The sequence below is a fragment of the Pleurodeles waltl genome, chromosome 3_1 (genome assembly GCF_031143425.1).
Source record: "Pleurodeles waltl isolate 20211129_DDA chromosome 3_1, aPleWal1.hap1.20221129, whole genome shotgun sequence".
Taxonomy (NCBI): domain Eukaryota; kingdom Metazoa; phylum Chordata; class Amphibia; order Caudata; family Salamandridae; genus Pleurodeles; species Pleurodeles waltl.
The window spans coordinates 537065561-537086227 of record NC_090440.1 but is presented as its reverse complement, the minus strand read 5'-3'; the positions used below and the strand labels follow the sequence as shown (position 1 = coordinate 537086227).

The following is a 20667-nucleotide window of genomic DNA, read 5'->3' as shown; positions in this document are numbered from 1 at the left end:
ATTAAAAAAAAAAGATTTATGGAGGTAAATTTGCTTTCAAGGACAAATACACTTAATGATACATTATGTCCCAGAGGGCAGTATCATTTTAATAACAATACTTGTTTTATATGTAACACATATGTTGGGCCGTGGCAAAAGCTGTTCTGGTTGAACGGGAGCCTGCTTAACAAAAGTGATAGCCCGAGGCTATCGCGGGCCGTTATTAACTTCTGTTTGATTAGGGTAATTGTTCAAGTTTGGCCCGGACAGTATGATTAATTACAGTTTAATTAACGTGTCCATACAGAGCATTTGAAGCCATACGGCCTTTCTATGAAAGAGCCTCAGGAGCTAGGCTGTCTGAAAGGGAAAGGTTGCCTGCTCAGATGCGCTCACGATCCATCAAAGCCCCCACAAGACCACACTGCGCACGCGGCCAGGGAAAAACCTTTCTCGGCGGCCCAAGCTCCTCGGAAAAGCGCTTTAAGGGCAACTTCATTTCAAATCGAGGTTGTGCTTTGGAGGTGAATCCAAGCCTCACCCGTAAGTTTGTACCTCTCTTCCCAGCTCGCAGCAGAAGTATCGCAACCGACCATCTCCCTGTGCTGACAGGAGCTAGCGGTCACTAGTGCAGCAAGGCCCTCTGTACTCCAATGATGGCGTATGTGGCATTTCACCATTTAACTGTGTGGGTGGGCAGTTACCTTGATCGCATTAGGACCCTCTCAGGCTTCATATATGCTGCACCGCCCCCTCCCAGCCAGGATACCCTTTACAAATACATATACCAACAAATATGTGGGCCTGGTCATCGGTTTCCAACGTCTAGGGGAGGTAAATAGTACAATGTTCCAATCTCTGGACTCTGACCAGGAAAATGCCAAACGCGGCGCTTGAATAATTGAGCAGATTTGTGTTAGCGGTCACTTGCGGCCTCGCAGTGCTACCACATCTCTCCGCATGCTTGCAGCTCGGGGCCCATGTGTAATCCACCCTCTACCTGCCCTGCCCCTGACCCAGGGGCCTCGGTAAACAGCCACGTTTACTGGGCGCTTTATAGCTGCCACTGAAATATTCATCCGCCTTTTATTCTGCACGTGAATACAGTTTAAGCCACGAAGTCCGGGGCAGGATCGGGCCCGGGCCATTGATAGCTCCCCGCAGAGCTGGACGCGGGGTATTGATCGGCGCATGAATAGTTAATCCAGAGCGGCTCGTGTTCCACCGCTTCCCGGGGAGGATTGCACACATAGATCAGAGTGTTTGCACACAGACACGGGCCGGGGACATATGGGGCCAACACAGCATGCCCTCCACTCCCGCCCTCCTCCCCCTCTCTGGATGGGGGGAAAGACGGGGAAATGAGCAGCGCCTGAGGAGGGCGAATCCGCAGCGTGCGAAGAAGCCCTCCGGCCCCCTTTGAATGCGAAGTTTAAAAAACAATCAGCCGCCTCCTCTTTTTTACAGCTACTTCTAATTATGCAGCCCAAAAGATCATTAGCGAGACCCGGGATGGCTCTGCTGTCGAGATTTCACGGCGTCTTTACTTTAAAACAAGAATTGATTAGAACCTCTCTCGGCGCCCGCCGCCCCCACTCACTGATAAATAGTAAAGTCCGGATTGTTCTCACCATCGATTGCCTCGATGTTTGGGACTTGGAAGGGCTCTGACGGGGCGCCCTCAGACACACCCACAGAGCACGGGCCATGTGTAGCAGGGAGCCTGGAAGCATGAACCACAGGGTGGACTCCCAGGGCCCCTCCAGGACTGGGGGGATTCTTAGTCGGGGTGGGGTGCAGGTGGGAACACTGGCTTGATATGAGTGTTTCAAGACAGAGAAAGACAAGTGTGATTAAGGCGCGTGACAAAAGCAATACTCACGCTGCTCGAGTTTTATCTACGGCCAATAAACATTTACTGCAGTTCTTAGTTGGATTGCCAGATTCGGAACAGGACTGAAAACCCAATCGAGCTCCGCGTTGATTAAAGATGTTGTTGTGATCAGAGAATGCACTAAGTGACACACCAGAAAGATATAAATAGCAAGGCAATAGGACAATAACTCAGCATTGCCAATCTCTCCTGTGGAGAAAACCTGCACTGCACAGAGCAAACGGCCGAAAATCGTAGACTGAGGCTTGAGGAAGTCGGCAAGAGTTTGTCAGCGTGCTATTCAATGCACCATATTTATATCATAAAACGGCGTAAACATCGGTAGCGCTGTATAAGGTACGGCCCCTCATCTACCAGGCGTTCTCTTAGAGCCTGTATTCCCACCCCCACCCAAAAACACCTTCTCCTCTCTCCCTGGCAGTCTCCCTGTGTCCCAGCCCTCTGCCTGTGCTCTACCCATTCCTCTTACAGCTAATGCCTACCCTCTCTCCTGCAGAAGACCCCTGTCACGGTCATCTGCCTATGCTCTACGCATTCCTCTCACACCTAATGCCACCCCCTTCATCCTACCAGAGCCCCCCAGTGTCAGGAACCATCGGTCTGTGCTCCACCCATTCCTGTCCCAGTTAATGCCATCCCCTCTCTTCCCGTCAGAGACCCCAAGTATCGGGGGCCATCTGCCTGCGCTCTACCAGCGCCTGTCACCGGTGCCATGTTGTCACCATGACAGAGGCCCCAGTGACAGAAGCCCTCTCCAGTGCCCTACGCACCCCATCACGGTTAATGCAATTCCCTCTCACCACTCCAGACCCACAGTGTCCGAGGTAGATCGGTGCCTGTGTGCCCCCAGTCATTCTTATTACAGGCAATGGCAGCCCCCTCTCACCCTGCCAGAGACCTCCAGGGTCAGAGGACACTGTTAGCGCCCCAGCTACACAGGTAATGCCATCTTGACCCAGGCAGTTCTATCTCAGTTAGTAACAGTGCCCATTCCCATTCCCTATCGTCGTCTATGGCACTATTTCCCCATCGGCGAAGGCTGATGAGAACTGCCAGGGTGGAGGGAGTGGACAGTGCCTAGGTTCACAGCCGGAATAAAATACTTTGCCTTCCTCACACATATCTTGCTCTGTATATGTTCCCCTCCCTCCCCTCACCGCTCGTCCTGTTGGATAGTGACTCCTCCCACTTCTTAAAGCTAGCACCCAGTCGCGTGCCTGAATAGCCTGCCTCGATGACTGACATGTCAGAAAGTCCCGGCGGCAAAGAGTTAATGTGCATATGGCGGTGCTAAGTGGGTGTGCCTTCGCTATCCTCCCCGTCACTGGATCAGTGCAGACCGTCCCATGCTCAGGCTGAGAGCAGCATCATCCCTAGGAGCTGCCATGTGGCTACTCTTAAGCTCGTGCCAAGACAGCACGGCCCGCTGCTAGAGGACAGGGGCTCTGGGGGCTCCCATGCACCGAAGACTGGAAGAGAGGACTTCCCTGGCACCCCGCTGCCTCCCCGGGGGGCACTGGCACTCCGCCACCCAGCACTGAGCGTTCTTCGGCATCAACCGTGGACCGTAGCGCATTCTAGCCAGGTGACCACCCCGGAAGGGCGACTTGAGGGGGCTGCGCCTTCGATCACGGGCACCACCACCAAGGTAAGAACTCGTCCTGGGAGCGCCGGAGCACCTGAGCAGAGGGCTGTGGCTCGCACGGCTCTCTGCAGCCTCGGGGGGACGGTACCTAGACCTGTGCAGGACAGCGTGCACTGCCGCGAGGGTCCCAAGCTACCACCCTTCAGTAGATTTGTAAGTAGCCTACGGGGAGCCCTCAACTCCTCACGTTACCTTCCACTTCACTTTGGTCACTGTAGACGGAAAACCCATATTGGCACGAGGTTAAAAGCTCCGCACACACTGAAGTACTGGGCTTCTGACTGTTACACGCGGGGAGGCGGCTCCCATTCTGTATAATTACAATGAAAGCTACTTAATACCCTCATCCCTTTACGATAAGCTCATTTCTTCGGCGGAAGGTCCGCTCTGTGCTCTGCGTGTCAGAGTCTTATCTTCCCGGCTACTAATCTGCGTTAAGGACATTAACAAGGATGAACTCGGAGATGCTTAAATTGCTTCCCTTTTCAATTTAAAGTGTATGTTTTAACTACTGAATTGAGGGGCGGGGAGTGTTTTGAGCACAATTTGCCCTGCTTAACCCGGACATCTTCGTCTCTGCGGGGTTAAGAGGTTCTGGCAGCTAGTCTGAGGCAGATTAAGGCTAAAGGACAGTGGGTTTAAAAGAGTACTTCTTGTTAGCCTCTTACGGGTTTCTAAAGTGGAGCAGTCAACCTGCCAAGGTGTTTATTTACCGGGTTCCCACGGGACTCTCCGGGGCTAAAGTGTTGCCGGCTTCCCTTCTCTTAAAAACCTGGGTTTTAGAACCCCTTGGCTTTAAATACTAGAGAAGAAATGTTGGCACTTTGGGAGCAACAGAGCTGGGTACTGGAAGGTTAACAACAAAAGAGGATACTGACAGGATGAACATTTAAGGAAAATAATGGTTTTTAAGTTCCACGGAGATGCCGCTCTCTAAGAGCTATACCACGGAGAAGAAAGGGTCAGGGCGTGAAGACTGATAGAGAACAAACACGGCCACGCTTTTATTATTTCAATTCGTTGTTGCTTGATGTGCAGTGTTTCTCTTGACGTTACATATCAAAGGGTAGCGAACGCAGATGCATTAAAACACGGCGAACAATAGAAAACAAAAATTAAAAATGTAAATTTTGGGGAAGTGTAAAAAATATTTTCTTGTCTCTCTTACGAGCTAAATATTTCACCTGGGCTGTTCTGCAAGATTTGTTTTAAAACTAGAATTAGTTCTTGCAAGAAAAAGTGGTTCTGCCCAATGAGAGTGAATTAAACCCGGGTTTCTGTGAAAACGATCCCAATACATCAATTTCCAATAAAGGATGCACAGTGGTAATGAAAAAAATGCGCGCAGCCCTCGCATTTTACAAGCAATATCTAAACTATTACATATTGTAACATTTTACTCCTCAGGGAGAGAGAATCGAAATGATTCGGTGTACTATGGGTTTCACAATAGATCCTTAGAGGTACTAAGAAGGCTATTTCCCAAGACAGGATTTTTGCAATGAAGGTAGATTTGTAGATAAACTACTTGTAGGCGTTTGATTACTAGCACTATGCGTTTCGCAATATGTAAAAAGAATACTTATCACGTAAGTAAAGTGGCCTTTGATGTGGTGAAATTACTCTAAACTGGTGGTATCAGGCGTGGACATCACGTACCCCTTAAGTTAAGCACCATGGTAAGTTATGTTCGGAGTGTACTATATCAAACCATTAACATTTCACGTTGGATTATTTACAGGCTGATACATTTATGGGCTAACGAAGAACTGCAGAACAAATATGGAGTGTACGCACTTGGCAAGCCTCGTCCTAATAATATCATCCGTAGCTCTGGGTCCCCCTGCCCACATAATGGTTCAGCCACAACCTTTATGATTTGGGGTTTTGGGGAACTGCACATGTCGCCCATCTCCCACGAACCCCATCGCTACAGCTTTTGAGGCTGCTGCGGACCTGGGTAGCAGTGCTGGGATCTGTGTAGTCTGGTTGCTAAATTCGGACACACAGACTCTAAACTAGAGTTGCACACCCTCCACCGATGTCGCAACATCCCAAGTGTGCCACCCAAACACATGGCACATTCGTGCCCATTTCTTGCACGTCCCTTCACTTTTGCGCTCGGATCAGTATGCTTGAACCTGAGGCACCGACTGAGGATGCATATGGCAGTGGGCGGTAAATATTCTAGCGCGTGCCGCATTGTATCTTTTGTCCTCAGGCGGGTATATGGACGATACCTGCTCCTACAGACGTGTACTTTTGAGGGTCCTCGTAGCCAGCCATTTGTGTTCACTAATCACACCAAGCTTTAGACTAAAAGTCTAACCACTTTGAGGCGAAATCTTTTTATGTAAAACTTTCGCAGATATCTTAACATTAAATGCCTATACAGATGCTCAGTTAGCAGCTACTGCCCAAACACTTCTGACCTGTCTCTTTTGATATCCAAGCAATAGGGACACATGCGCCCACCTTCAGGGTGCACCATTTCAGTCAAGGTACCCTGAATCTAAAACTAGACTCACACACCTCACACTGAAGTGGCGTCCTACAAAGTGTTGTGCCACAAATCTCAAGCTCGATTCACACACCCAACATTGAAGGTTCACTGTGACACCGGGGGACACAGAATCTATCAGTAAGGTCACACACCCAACACTTAATGTACACCATTCAAAGTGCAGCGTTAAACCAAGAATCCGAATCTGGGATAGCATACGGAACATTGAGGGTTCACTATATTAGTGGAGGGAGCCATTCTAACATGAGGGTCACTCGCCAAACACTGATGGTGTACTACTCAAAGTGCAGCACCAAGAATAAGAAGCCATGTTCACACAATCAAAATCGAGGTTTTATCACATCAGCTGAGACACCCAGAAACTAACTCCAGGGTCGCATAACCAACATTGAGTTCGTGCCATTTGAAATATATCACAGAGAATTTGAAGCTGGGTTCATACATCCCACATTGTTGGTGTCCTTTTGAAATGAGACCCCCAGAAACTATGGATGGTGTATAATCTTAACTGAGGCATTTTTGGTGTGGGAGAGAGGTCAGATAATAGTATTGGGAGATAACATGTCAGAAGAGGCAACCAAAATATACAGCTTTGGTGTCTTATCAGGAGAGGATGCATCATCTTAAGTGAGGCAATTTAATATTGGAATGGGGGACCCACACCTCACATTCATGGATGCTTTCTCAGATTCTGCATCTAAATTCAGTAAAGGAATATTCCAGCCAACACTGGTGAAGTGATCTCAATCCTGTTGTGGGAATCCACATCATATATGGAACACATGGGATCTAAAATTAGGAATGTTACACACTCAACCATGGGGCTGCATTTTCTGAAGTATGGTGCAGAGAATGTGGAACTGAACATCTCATGCCCAACGATGGATACAAGGCCTCAATTGGGCCCACTGTGAGGGATGTGTAATTTCTAGTTCAACATCTAGAATCTGAAAATGTGGCTCGCATACTTATACATGAAAGGAAAAGATAGTACTTGAGTGTTGCCACCAGGATCTGAAGTATGACAGCACCCACTCCCTACCAAGGTTGCACTTTCACGTGGACATCAACTAAGATCTGGAATGTCTCAGACTCAAGCTCAATAATAGGTACATGGGTGGTGTCCCATTTACTGTCTTTTAGCTGATATGATAATTGACTAAGGGAACAGTGTTACCTTCCTTTGAGTATGACATCGCCAATGCATTTTTTCACTTGCTGCTTCCCCAAATCATAATGTATATTGATGCTATGTCAACAGTCTTGATTGTATGTAACACGGGGTTAAACATCTAGGGCCAGGAATTGTTCGCTCTGGTAACCACAGTAAAAACAATACTGTCAACCAATTATTTTGACTGATAAAAACAGAACAGTTCTCACTCCTTTGAGCCACTGCACTTTTTTTTATAGATTACTCTGGTGCAGATCTGGGTCATTCTGCACTGCCTGGTCGCTCCACCTCGACGGGACACCATACTTCCATTTCTGAGCTTTCTATGTACAAATCAGTGTTTCCTTGTTGCTACCTATTTGAAAAGTCAACTCCTCTAACTTGTATGTTTTCGGTATCACAATACACCACCGTGAGCTAAATATAAGTAAAGCAATGCCTAATTATTTTCCCTTCATTTTCGTAATATTTTCGAAGTAGAGGAAATTAGCAGAAGGTAGTTAGGCAGCAGCAGCACTAGGTACTGAGCAGATCAAAAAACAAACTGCTTGGGGATCTATATGAAAAGAAGCTGTTGTGGAGCTGCTTTGTGATGCATGGCTTAATAACTGAAACGACTTGAGATGCATCATATGCTGCTCGGGCTTACTTCTGTACTTTGTCTGTTTCTTTTCTCAGGGCTTGCTGGCATGGAGGCCATCACCCCTCAGCTGGGTGCTGGCAGGGAGGTGGCAGCAGGAGGAGGCCCGTCGTCCCCTGCCTCCAAGCAGGAGCTGCATCCATACTCCAACAACCTGAAGCCCAACCAGGTGGGCGAGACCTCTTTGTACGGGGTTCCCATTGTCTCTCTTGTCATCGATGGGCAAGAGAGGTTGTGCCTGGCCCAGATCTCCAACACTCTACTAAAGAACTACAGCTACAATGAGATCCACAACCGGCGAGTGGCACTAGGCATCACTTGTGTGCAGTGCACACCAGTGCAACTGGAGATTCTACGACGCGCAGGGGCCATGCCCATTTCTTCACGTCGCTGTGGCATGATCACAAAGCGGGAGGCCGAGCGCCTCTGTAAGTCTTTCCTGGGGGAGCATCGTCCGCCAAAGCTGCCTGAGAACTTTGCCTTCGATGTTGTGCATGAGTGTGCCTGGGGCTCACGTGGCAGCTTCATCCCAGCACGGTACAACAGCTCCCGGGCCAAGTGCATCAAATGCGCCTACTGTAGCCTCTATTTCTCGCCCAACAAGTTCATCTTCCATTCGCACCGTACACCCGAGGCCAAGTACACCCAACCGGACGCTGCCAACTTCAACAGCTGGCGGCGGCACCTGCGGCTGAGTGAGCGCACGGCCACCGAGGAGCTCAGTCACTCGTGGGAAGATGTCAAAGCTATGTTCAATGGAGGCACGCGCAAGCGCACCTTCTCCCTCCACAGCGGCAGTGGTGGAAGTAGCTCTAAAGGAGCGGGGCACACGCACCACCACCATACACACCACCCACACCATGTGCCTCCACAGCCACACCACACAACACATGGTCTCCATCCACCACCGAGCTCAGGAGACCTCCCCCCTCCCAAGGCCCTGCGCTGCTCGTCCACAGAAGATGAGAGGCCTTCCCCAGGCTCGGCTCCGGCACCGTCTTCGTCTGCGGGTCTCCGGCCTTACCCTGTCATCCCAGTACCCAGCAAAGGTGGCTTCGGTGTGCTGCAGAAGATTCCTCCACCGTTATTCCCACACCCCTATGGCTTCCCTGCCTTTAGTCTCTGCACTAAAAAGGATGAAGGGAATGGACTAGGTGACCCAGGCAAAGCAAGCGGGGGCGGCAGTGGTGGGGCAGGGTTACCTGGCATGTTCTGGCCAACAGCCGCTACCAAAGATGCATTATATCCGCCCTTCCCCATGTTCTGGCCAGCTGCCGCTGGGGCGCTCCCTTATCCAATGAAAAGCTCAGTAGGGCGAGTCCCAGACGTAGTACCACCAGCAGGAGGAGATGAGACCAATGATCGCAACACCCCCAAGGAAGCTGGTGAAGGAGATTCCCGGCCCGAGGAGGAACCGCAACGATCTGGAGATGAAGAGGGCGGCACGGGGCCACCACCACCCCCCCCTCTAACTCCACGCAGCCGACTCAGCTACATCTCCGCCTTCCGGCCCGTGGTGAAGGACGCAGAAAGTATTGCCAAACTGTACGGAAGCCGGGACTTGCCGGCCCTGTACGGGACTCGTGGTGGATATTTATCCCCTGACCCTCTCCTGAGTGAGGGCGAGAGCCTTCGTTCGGCCTCCCCCGACCTGCGCTCTGCCTCCCCAAGCACCGACCTGCGCTCTGCCTCCCCTGGCACCGACGTCGATGTGGAATCCAACCGCTTCCCTGATGACGAGGACGAGGAAGAGCCTGAAGAGGAAGACAAAGTAGGACGCAGGGAGCCTCAGCCAACTAACGAGGAGGATGAGGAGGCCCCACTCCTCGAAGAAGCTGTGCAAAGCCCGGCCAGGGGCAGCCCAGGATACCAGGTGAGATTACAGAGATGGGACAGTGAGGGGCTATGGTCACATCGAAAAGGTACTGAACACGGTCAGAACAAAGGTAAATGGTGGCAAAGAGAAGTGTGAACTTTAACAGCTTGGCATGCATCATCTAACATAACTAAATGTTTAAGACACTGATCTATTTCAACGTGGCCTATTATAATCCCATGCCTAAAAAGGTGTATGCATATACATTGTCGTAAAATATCTATACATTAAAAGAACTATCGTTAATACAGCATAACAGAGGTAACTCACAGCTAGAACATATAGGATTGAATACAGGACTTAAAACTCCCCCGTCGTATTCACTGTGCTTTAAAACAACAAAACATCTACCAATGTAGAACAGCTCGCAAAATACCGACATCGCATCACCTAAATATATTTTAAAAAGAGCAGACCGGGAACAAACACTTCGAGGGAAAACTGAGCAGGCATTTGCTGAACCATTACAGGCCGCAGCTGCCTCCAGTGTTACCACCCTCCGTTCGTAGCTTCCAAGCTAAAACAAGATTGGAACACCTTGGCACGGGAACTGTGAGTCAGTGCTAGTCGTTGGATTACTGTGGCCACACTCCTAAGAAGTTAAGAAAGTAAATAATAACTACTGAACCAATGTTTCTGCAGCAAACCAGTGTTCCATGTTGTAAATTAAAACAGCACATGCATCACATTGTCCCAGCAGTGCATAACCATGTGAAGCTCGCCACAGGTGCCCCAATTCCATGTATCTGTCCTCTCATTTAGTGCCCTTACAGCCTTGACCCCTCCATCAGCTGCAGAAAGCAAAGTAATGTTACTACTGTGCTCGAGATTTCTCGTTGGTTGGTCTCACACAACCACGGGCACTGCACAAAGGTTGTGAGGCTGCTGTCTTAAATGTTATGATACCCACATTTTCTAAAGCTCAGTTCCACTTATGTTTCCCCTCAAGCTATTCTTTCAAGACTAACGAGTCACAGAACATAATGTTATGCAAACCCTGTTGTTTACTTAGAGGGGTTGTTACTCACCGTTCTGACTCAATCCCCAAGAGCCATGTAAAGAGACTAAAAAGTGTTTAAGGTGCTAATGCTGAAATGAAAACAGCACTGCCTCTCAAAAGAGTATTCATAAAAATACTCAGAAATGAGATGTGCCTATTGCAATGTGAAGGCTGCATTCATTTACTTCATTTTTGCCAATTAAAAGGATCCCGGATCCCGGTAGTTAATAGGACTACCAACGCTTGTTTTTCTTCAAACAACGGAGTGTCTGGTTACACGATATTGTAGTATTTTTGGTATACAGCTGGTCAGTGACACTAGTTTTTGAAATTGATCTGAATGATATATCATATTGTTGCCCTTTCTCTCCAGTCCTAGTTATTTTTTTAGTGAGATAGGCGAAATTCCTGTATCAGTGTATGCTGAAAAACCAGGTCAAAAGAAAATGTTAATGCAATCCTAGGGACCTCATGAAAAAACATGATATGAGATCAGCAGTGTAAATAATATTCTTATTATCTCAAGTGATGGCAGGAGCATATCTCATGGACACTGGTTGGAGGTAGATCCAGGAGGCCTGAAAGTATGCATTATTACTAGGATATCAACGTGAGGGCCATTTAAGCAACGAATTGAAACAGGGATCATATACTCAGTCAGTGATCTACATATCAGTGAATTGTAATTGAAATAGGGATCATTTAAACACTCAGTGGGTATGCTCTGTAGATCAACACTGGTACTCTAAAACGTTGTTCGAAGAGGGGTCGCTGGATCGGAGGTGGTCCCTGAAAACGGGCAGTCGGTAGCTCTGTAGGAGTGAATGCTCTGTAGGAGTGAGTGCACCTTGCACGCTGCTGTCAATCAGATTGTGTTAATCGTCTCCGTTGAACGCTCTCGAATAGGTTACCCTGAGTAGCCGCTTAAGTTTGTCTAATTTCTGGCCGTGGTGCAGTGCTTGCTCGACGCAGCACAGTACATAATAAGCACAGGACCGAACAAACAGCGTTGCCTTTAACATTACCATCGAACTAGATATTTGCCAAAAATCGCTGTAGGGTGTTTTTTGTGCTCTGTACCTAAAAGTGTGCTCAGGCGCCTCTTCACGATGGTCAAGAAAATTGCCGTATATGACGTACATCACAGAACTTCTCGCTAAGGCCAATGTTCTGTTACAAACTTTTTAAGGAGGGCTTGAGCACAGTAGCGGGTCTTTGGCAGAGAGGGGTGGACCTAAGCCACAAATATACTTTACTGTGTGAGTGTGAGAAAAGGCACGTGTAAATGGCTTTGTGCTATTTCAAAAAAAGGAAGAACTAGACAAAGACTGAGTGGAAGTCTGTTTCACCTGACATGTTATCCACCAAAGAGTTAGTGGCAAACGCCACCATCCTTGTGAAAAAAACGTCGAGTTCTTCCAATTAAAACCCCGGACCACCTGGGGATAAAATGTCTTTATTCTCTTCCCCAAAAAATTAAAAGCTTTAGCAGATTATCGGGGAGTGCTTTTTCATTTTTTGAATCCCTCTGCAGTGTTCTGGGGCATTGCTGTGTCCCTCCTAAGAAGTACTGTTGATGACAAAATGTTGCACCAGTGTATGATGGTGGAATAATAAAATATTTATGACATTCAACCTACACGCAGCATACCCTTTGCGGTTATATTATGTAACTGGTTGGATGCATTTTTATTATATCACATAGTATTGTTTTGGCATTCGTGGGACTCTTTCCTGCCCCTTAAGTGGTCCAATGCACCAACAGACCACGATGTATGGTTTCCACTTGTTTTCTAGTGTTGTACTCAACCGAGGGGCATCTGTGTGTGTAATCTGCAGTGTTTATGCCTCCGGGTGGGCAGTTTTAGCCGTGAGGGCAGGATAATGAGAGTCATTTTCCTATACTGGAGCTCTAGTGGATCAAAGTGGTACCTAACCACTTTTATGGTGCTGTAGATATAAGAAACATAAGTTAAGGAAACGTAAATGGAAAGCCACCTGCGGAACGGGAGCAACCAATCTGCAAAATCCTGTAATCGTTCCAGCAATATCAAATAAAGATATTGATTGCCTAGTTTAAAATCAAATACAATTACACGAATTCTTAGTGTGTGCTGGCTATGGTCTCGAAAAACATAAAAACACTGTAATTAACATCAACAGTTTCACAAATACGCGGGTCATTATTGCTGCCTGCTTTATTAATGCGGCGTAAAACATTCTACAACAAAAACTGAAGTTTTTCTGCCAAACATCCACTCTGTTTATAAGGGCCTCTAAACCGTTTGCATCAAAACATGACAAGCGTGTAGGTAATAGTGGATTTGTAAAAATGTGGTCTACTGCTCCTAAAATGGACAGACTTTAACAGCGGACAACGGGCCTATGAGGAATAGCCGAAAAAAACGGACAAAAACACAAAGTGCATCATCTGTGGAATCTCTTGGGAAAGAGAGTAAACGCTCGGCTCTATAATGCCTAATCTAAACCGGGCCAGCAAGGATTCACAACCCTGCACAGGAACACCTCTAGTCCAACAACATTTTGAGCAAAGACTAGGTTCGCATTTACATCTTTGTTAGTGGGCTAGAATTGCTAACACGTTATTATCCATCTCTGGCCGTTTTAACTAGCCAACGGTTATCTGGGAACTAGTAAAGTTGTGGCTGGGCCAGCTCTATACTTGACTCTATGATGTGTCTCAGACACAATATTTCATGGTTATTTTCTGTATTCCTACAACTTTTTGAGTATTTTCCGGCACAGATTCGAGGCTGAGTTTGTCCATACTGGCATCAGGCTAGTTAATGTAGCTGACTTTTCCCCAACCCCACTGCCTCTCCGGGATCCAAGCCTGGCAGCTTTCAGGGACAGGATGCCTGCCCCCGAGGTGGTAATGCGCTCTGCTTTCTAGCCATGTTTCAGCCCGACGACTACCGGCTAAAGCATATAAAAATGAAATGGCCCTTCTAGTTTCCACGTGCCCCTGGTTCTTTCTTACTTTACAAGAAATATCATCGCAAGGACATGAACAATGCCGTTTGGCTGTTCGAACAGCAGGCGGCGACACAATCCAAATTACACAGCGCCGTTACCCGGATGCGATGCAATCAGAAGGGGGCAAATGCAATGGCAAAACCGGGGTTTGCGATGACTTACAAAGTGGCATCCGTCAACGGCTCCTTGTGCCCTCGTTCTGCGGCTGACGAGACCAGAGTTGCCGCGGCAGCCCAGAAATGTACGGGTCGCAATACACGCCCCAGGCTTTCCTATAAGCCACGCTTTGGTTCTTATGTCACCATACCCCTAAACCGATGCTACTTTCCTCCAAACCTCAACAGAACAACAGCGCAGTTTCGGGCTCCCTGCGCCCAGGCTCGCAGCGCGAGCAGGACACACAGGGGCGCTCACCCGATCCGCTGTCCACGTGCTCTTGGTGTGTCACTAGCCTGGCCGTGTACAGCGCTATGATGCTCGCAGGCTGTGCTGGCGTTTAAATCCAGACATGCTGTGCTCCCTACCGCAAACTTAAAATTGCCAGGGCAACTTAGGACCTATCTGTTCCAACCCGCAAACACTACAGTGTTTTGACAGCGCTGAGAGAAGCCATACGTGCAACATTATATGAGACGGGATGGGTACACAGTGACCGTCCGAATATCCAAAAACACTCTTAGGGGGCGGGCTGCTCAATACCCTGTGATTCTCGAAAAATCACTTCGTCTCCCTACATGGTTAAAAAAACAGTGACTTCCTAATGTAACTGCTGCTGCTGTGAAGCGCTCCGAAACCTTCGGGTCGAGACAGCACCATATATAAACTGCAAAAAAAAAAGTGAAGGCGGGCGCCCATGCTGCCATGGCTTCTGTGTAGAAACAACACTGCGTTCGGGGATGACGCCGAGCGCAGGACTAATTAAGACAAGGGGGGAAAGTTCTCGTAGCGAACAATCGCATGGGTCATCTGGATTTTTGTATTTAAATGACATTCTTTCCAAAACTGATGGTCGGGGCAGAGCCCGCGGGCGGTGTCGGGGTCTGTATGGATGGGTAGCAGCAGGCAAGATGAGCCACTTCACGAGTGCTTTAAATGGGCCGGTACTGTCCGCTAGTGAGTACCGGCACTTTTTTATTTTGAGAAGGAGAGAGTACGTACGGGCACTTCTCAGAAACAACCAGGTACTCATGTACAGAGTGCCTGCACTTCTATGTTTCCATTTCAAGCACTGCACTTAACCAAAACTGGCAAAACACTTCACCTCGGCATTTCGGGACTGGCGTCCCTCAGCCCACTATCATACGTAAACACCCTGGTGCAATAAAGGATGAAACTTGTAAATAAGGGTGCACGTTTTTTTTCATGTACAGTATTTCAATTACTTAAGCAAACTGAGCGGCGTCCTCCCTCCTTGCTTTAGGTATGGTTACGCCACCGTTTTGTTCAGTGGGCACCCAGTTTCGCGTTTGCCTGTGTGTGCCATTTAAACATATTCCATTTCCATTTCTGCTTAGTTGTAGTAATGTGCAGTCACTGCTTACTTATGGATATCGCAGGGGCCTTTTGCGTCCTTTTGGGCAGAGCTCTCTCTGTGGTGATCCGGGTGCTAAAAAGAGACGTGCAGCAGTTCCATTCTGTGAACGAGTGCAGGCCCATAAAACGATGTAGGTGTTTGCATTAAGCAAGTGTGCCTGTCCCGACGTATATTAAAAAAATAGAAACTCCTTGGTGGGACTCCTCAATTGCATATTTTCCTTTTTCTGGATTGAAGAGTAGGCCATTTGGAATTTATGGTCAACTTGACCACATGAAGAGATTAACAGCAAGTGCAGTCGCATTCCACGTCAGCTGTGATTTCAAAGGTTTGAGTTGCTGTAAAATGTTAGGTAAGGTTGCCACATAACTATATATATTTATTATATATATATATATATATATATACATATATATATATACATATATATAATTACCACTAAAATCAATTTAAATACAGGGCTGATGGCTCGAAAAAACGTAATTCTAAAAAACCATTTGTCATGCTGTCCTATTTAAACGACTGGGGCCCGATATTAATACTGCCTTTAATCTTTGTCCTTGTGCTTTCTTTGGAAACTCCAGTCTGTTGCCTGCCGCCCCTCCCCAGCCTCCCAAACGGGCTTTTTAACACTAAATGATATGTTTAATCCTTTGTCCGATCTGTATGCATGCATGCGCGCCGCGGCGGTTTAATGGAAAGATGATGAAAAGGTGGTTAATATTGCATACAAAGATAAAGCAATTTTAACATCAAAGGCACGAGGGCCCCGGCGATGAGACAAATAGAAGCTGAAGGTACAGCGTTTACATTATAAAGGTCTCCGAGTAAATATTGTGAACTCCTGTAAATGAACAGCTCCAGACAGGACAACGAGGGATAATTACCCTGATTAGAGCGCACTTTGTGGGTCTGAAAATTACCCCAAATTAGGCCTTTATGGGGGCCACTGTCTTTCAAAGCCTCTCGTTCTCGTGCGCCTGGATTTTAATTCGGGTAATTTTGTCTGAAGAACCGACAATTAGTGTAATAAAACGGTTGTGTTCAAGCTGCGTGTGTATTTTGTGAGATGACAGAAGACGGCCAGTAACCATTTTGCTAAGTCTCCCCTCCCCACTTTTCTGAGGGAAGTAGGCGAGAGGTCCGAGGGCTGTGTGCGCTACGGGCCCCTCTCCTCCGCCCTGCTCACCGTGTCTCCTTGTGTCTTCCCGTCACAGGTGTACCCCCAGGACCGAGACCCTGCGCCCGGCCACAGCAGCCCACGCTCGGGGGGCGCCCCCGCAGCCACGTACCTCTGCAGCTCGGAGGCCCCGGGTAAGTACCAGCGCCCTCGGGCCCCGGACCCTTCTTGTACACACTGGCGGAACTGAGCGCGCTTTAAACTGAAGAATACACCTGTAGACACGGGGCAGGCGGCTAGGGTACACGAAGACGTGTCCGCGTGGCTTGAAGCACACTGAACTGGATACACGCCTGCATGATACGGACATGGCCTTGCACCATCTGGGAGTGCAGGGCAGCTCGGAGGCTAGCATACACCTCGCATGTGATTGATTGTAAACCGCCTGCACCACGTTTGGCAAGGAGTGGCACGCACAAATATTGGTGTAACACACCTCGCATGTGGTTTTATATGCCCTGTTTATGTTTTGGGCGTGAGTGGGACGGGCAAACGTGAATAATATACCTCGCATGTGATTGGAAGTCTCCCGCCCCCCGCTTGGGAGTAAATGGTACTGAAATTATGGGTGCAATCCACCTCGCATGTGACAGCAAATCTCATGTCCCGCATTTGGGGGTGAGTGGTACTGAAAAGCATGGATGTACACCCCCGACTGTAAAACTCCCCTGTCCCGCGTTTGGAGTGAATGGTACGGAAAAGCTGGATGTAATGCACCGCACAGGAGACTGTGACAGTACATCCCGTGCCCTGCATTTGGGAGGGAGTAGTACGGAAAAGCATGGGTGTAATACATCTCACACGGGACTGTAAATTCCCCGTCCCGCATTTAGGAGTGAGGGGGTACGGAAAAGAAGAGTGTGACACACTTCCAATCGCAGGGGACGGGAAAGCCCCTGCCCCGCTATTGGGAGTGAGCGCTACTAATAGCCCGTAGGTGTAATGTAACCTGTGCTTAACTTGCCTTGTATGAAGTTACAAATCGACGTATTTTCTGCTAGAGCCGGACGCAGAGGACAGTCACTCGGCGGGAGAGGATTCGGAGACCCGAAAGTCGTTCCAGGAGCAGCGGAACCCCATTCCTCAGACAAGTCCCCACGCTTCAGACAGAGGTAATCATCCCATGCCACTTTACAGTTGCAATATAAAGACGCCTATGTATGCAAATGGGTACGAAAATAAGCCTACCAATAACCACGAGTTCCCGAAAAACAATGAAACCACATTCTGTCTCATTTTTCATCATTTGTTTGATTCCTTGACAAATACATATATTGAAAGGGTGATTGTGATTCTTTTAAACTGGCGAATTATTAACGCATGTTTGACAACACGTATCCACATAGGAAAGAACATTGTTTAACCCGCTGTTCCGTTTAGGTTGTTTTTCTCTGCTTAGCTTTTAACTCTCTGATGCAGGCAGACTTCCTACACTTGTGTTTACGAACGTAATACCCAGCAGGGTAGGGCATCACAGGCGGCATACTCTGGCGATAGGAAAACGCTGGCTGAACACAGCTGGACAGAAAGAAATGTTGCCCACTGGAGATCCACTGGATTTATTCAGCCCTAAACCGCATGGCAGTTATGATGAGAGTAATAATTCTTGCCTGGAGATTACTCTGTTTTGGACCCGTGTGTTGACATCTAATAGACGCGCAGTCAGAGATGAATACACCAATCTATGCTTAAGAAAAGCAGCCCCGTGTTTGTCTGGAGGTCCCGTCACAGTTCACTCTGCCTGTTTCTTCTCCACAGGTGAGGAAGGGATCAGGCTGGAAGTTACCGGGGCGCACTTGGTCGAGCGGGACATCGAAAACATGGCAAAGGGTGAGCATTCGGTACAATGTGGAGATCAGACACATACGGCTCCCGCCTCTGTTTTCTTTGAATGCACATTTACTTACCTTCTTCGCAACCCCCTGAGCTGTGATCGCATGTTCACACAATTTTCAAATATCTGAATCATCAAAAAAAATAAAAATAATAATAATTCCGAGAAGCCCTAATAATCCCACACGTGAAAAAAAAAATGCTTGCGTAACATCAAACTGACTGACTGTAGGCATCTATGCGGTAAATTACACACGTTTTCTAAAGGAAGTATGCATTTTGTGGGTGATTTCACACTCAGGGTGGATTGAGGATCTGTGAGAGTTACAGAATCTAAAAAATTAAATAAATAAATATATGTATATATATATATATATATATATATATTCCATTTTTTTTCATATATCACCCATGAATGCCATAGTCGGCGCGTGGGCGGACACGCAAATTGCGGACACACACAAATACGTGGTTACTTGTGTTTCTGAAGCCCGCACACGCTCATTTTATGTTTTACCACAGTAACTGTAGAAGTACAAGTTACCCGAAAGCCCATAAACGTCAGTAATGATATTTCGAGCGATAAAAAGTCAGTAGGCATAAACTATATAAATAATCTGGTTGGTATACGTTACGGATTAAATACATAAGTATTATTGTCATCCATTAAACACATCTCATGGAACTAGAGGCGTTTACAACACATTCGGTCGCCACTGGCAGCTCCCGGAGTAATTTTATGACCACAATGAATGGCAGCCCGGTATGTATGCTCCACACATCCGCGTGTGCACATCTACGCTAGTGCGATCTGGTTACGCAAAGACTTCGCGTGTCTACGTCGGCGAGTATGTAGTTTTGCAGGCATCCCTCGGGGCCTGCGAAGGGCAGCCCCGGGACGCTTTCAGAGGCCTCGTTTGCTGCCCTGTGCTGAACCTGGATTGTAATTTGTTAGTGAACACCTCCCCGGCAGTTTAAAGGGCTTGGTCCCATATGGCTGCCTCTTTGCAGATACCGTCAGCTGTCTACATTGATGGATTTGTTATGGATAATAAAACGGACTAAACGAATCCATTAATACATCTGTCTCAGCTAGTGAGCTCTGATAAAAAACAACCTACCCTATTTAATTGACATTTAAAAATCACTGTGCCCGGTAAAAGAAAGTGCTGAGCATTTGCAATTTATCCGAACACTTTTCCTATTTGAGGAGAAGCTCGATTCTGCCCGAAATCGTCCGGTGCGGGCCTGCTGGTTGGCGTTGTGTTTTATTTTTAATGCAAGCGAAGAAGTGCCTCCGGGCAGAGGGGATAATTAATCTTTGTCGCGCTCTGGGCCCGGGCTGCAGCCTCAAGCGGGAGGCGCGCGCCGCGTGGATGGCGGCTTGTGTGCGCAGCCTGCCAGCACCCTCTGCTCCACTTTGTGTCTGCGCCTTTCCGGTTTTCTCTCTGCTGGCGCTGCGCTGTGAGCCGTAGTGGAAGGGCACAGGCAAGCGCGGTGCACCTTCCCTCGGAGAGCCTGCATAGACGGGCCCGTCTCAGCAGAATGGGCAACATACTCAGAAATGCAGAATCCCATCACGGATTCTAAAACCTGTGGCGCGCACTGGACGCTTTTTTCCCCCTGTCGGACGTGCAAATCATTCCTGGACATTTTGCTAAAAATGTAAGGTCACTGTAGACTCACCGTGGAATCACTGCAACGTAGTGAGACCAATACCTCGCGAATATTGCCCCTTTTGCATACGAATATAAAAGTGCAATACTGTCACTAGGTTAAGCAGAAATCAATCGCAGATTGTTTTGTACTTTCCGCGCACACTTGGCTTCAGATGTATTGAAAGCTGTGGGCACTTTGCGCAGTATAGACACATACGACAGTGAAATTAAATAAGCAACTGTACTAATAAACATATATTCCCATGTCATATTCGGGCTTATTACCCCGGTACGTCACAAAAACACTTTTTACCGCCTCACAGATTACATGTTACACTGCGCATCTGTGTTTGTGTGTGTTCATGTACACACACACACACACGAGGGAGAGAGAGAGAGGAAAAGGGGAGAGATGGATAGAGTTTGCGCAAACAAGTCTGGGGTGGGTAATGCCCGTGGGCTCTGTTTGCAAGTGGAGCATATTTTGCGTGTATTCTGGTGGAGACAACGCGTGATTTCGTGGGATGTTGGTGATAGCTTTGAAACTGTCCTCTTTCTTTCAGTGGACTGCACTTTTTATTGCAGATGCGACATTACTGAAGGCAGATGAAAATATTACCCGATATTACTCGATGTCCCGATACCTAAATAATCTCCCATGTGCATATTTTGCCACAAACCTCAATTTATACCTATTAATGTAGCATGTTGTTTTAAGGGACTGTAAGCC

General features: G+C 47.8%; 1 protein-coding gene across 1 annotated transcript in view; it reads left to right on the top strand.

The window, feature by feature from the left end:
- The first annotated feature begins 3147 nt into the window (after window positions 1–3147).
- SKOR1 (SKI family transcriptional corepressor 1) overlaps window positions 3148–20667 on the top strand; it is a 44330-nt gene continuing 26810 nt past the window's right edge. Inside the window, exons 1-5 of the mRNA XM_069222862.1 lie at window positions 3148–3524; window positions 7898–9732; window positions 16484–16580; window positions 17448–17558; window positions 18205–18276. Of these exons, the coding sequence (XP_069078963.1) occupies window positions 7909–9732; window positions 16484–16580; window positions 17448–17558; window positions 18205–18276 (2104 nt within the window). The 5' untranslated portion in view covers window positions 3148–3524; window positions 7898–7908. The remainder of the gene's footprint in view (window positions 3525–7897; window positions 9733–16483; window positions 16581–17447; window positions 17559–18204; window positions 18277–20667) is intronic.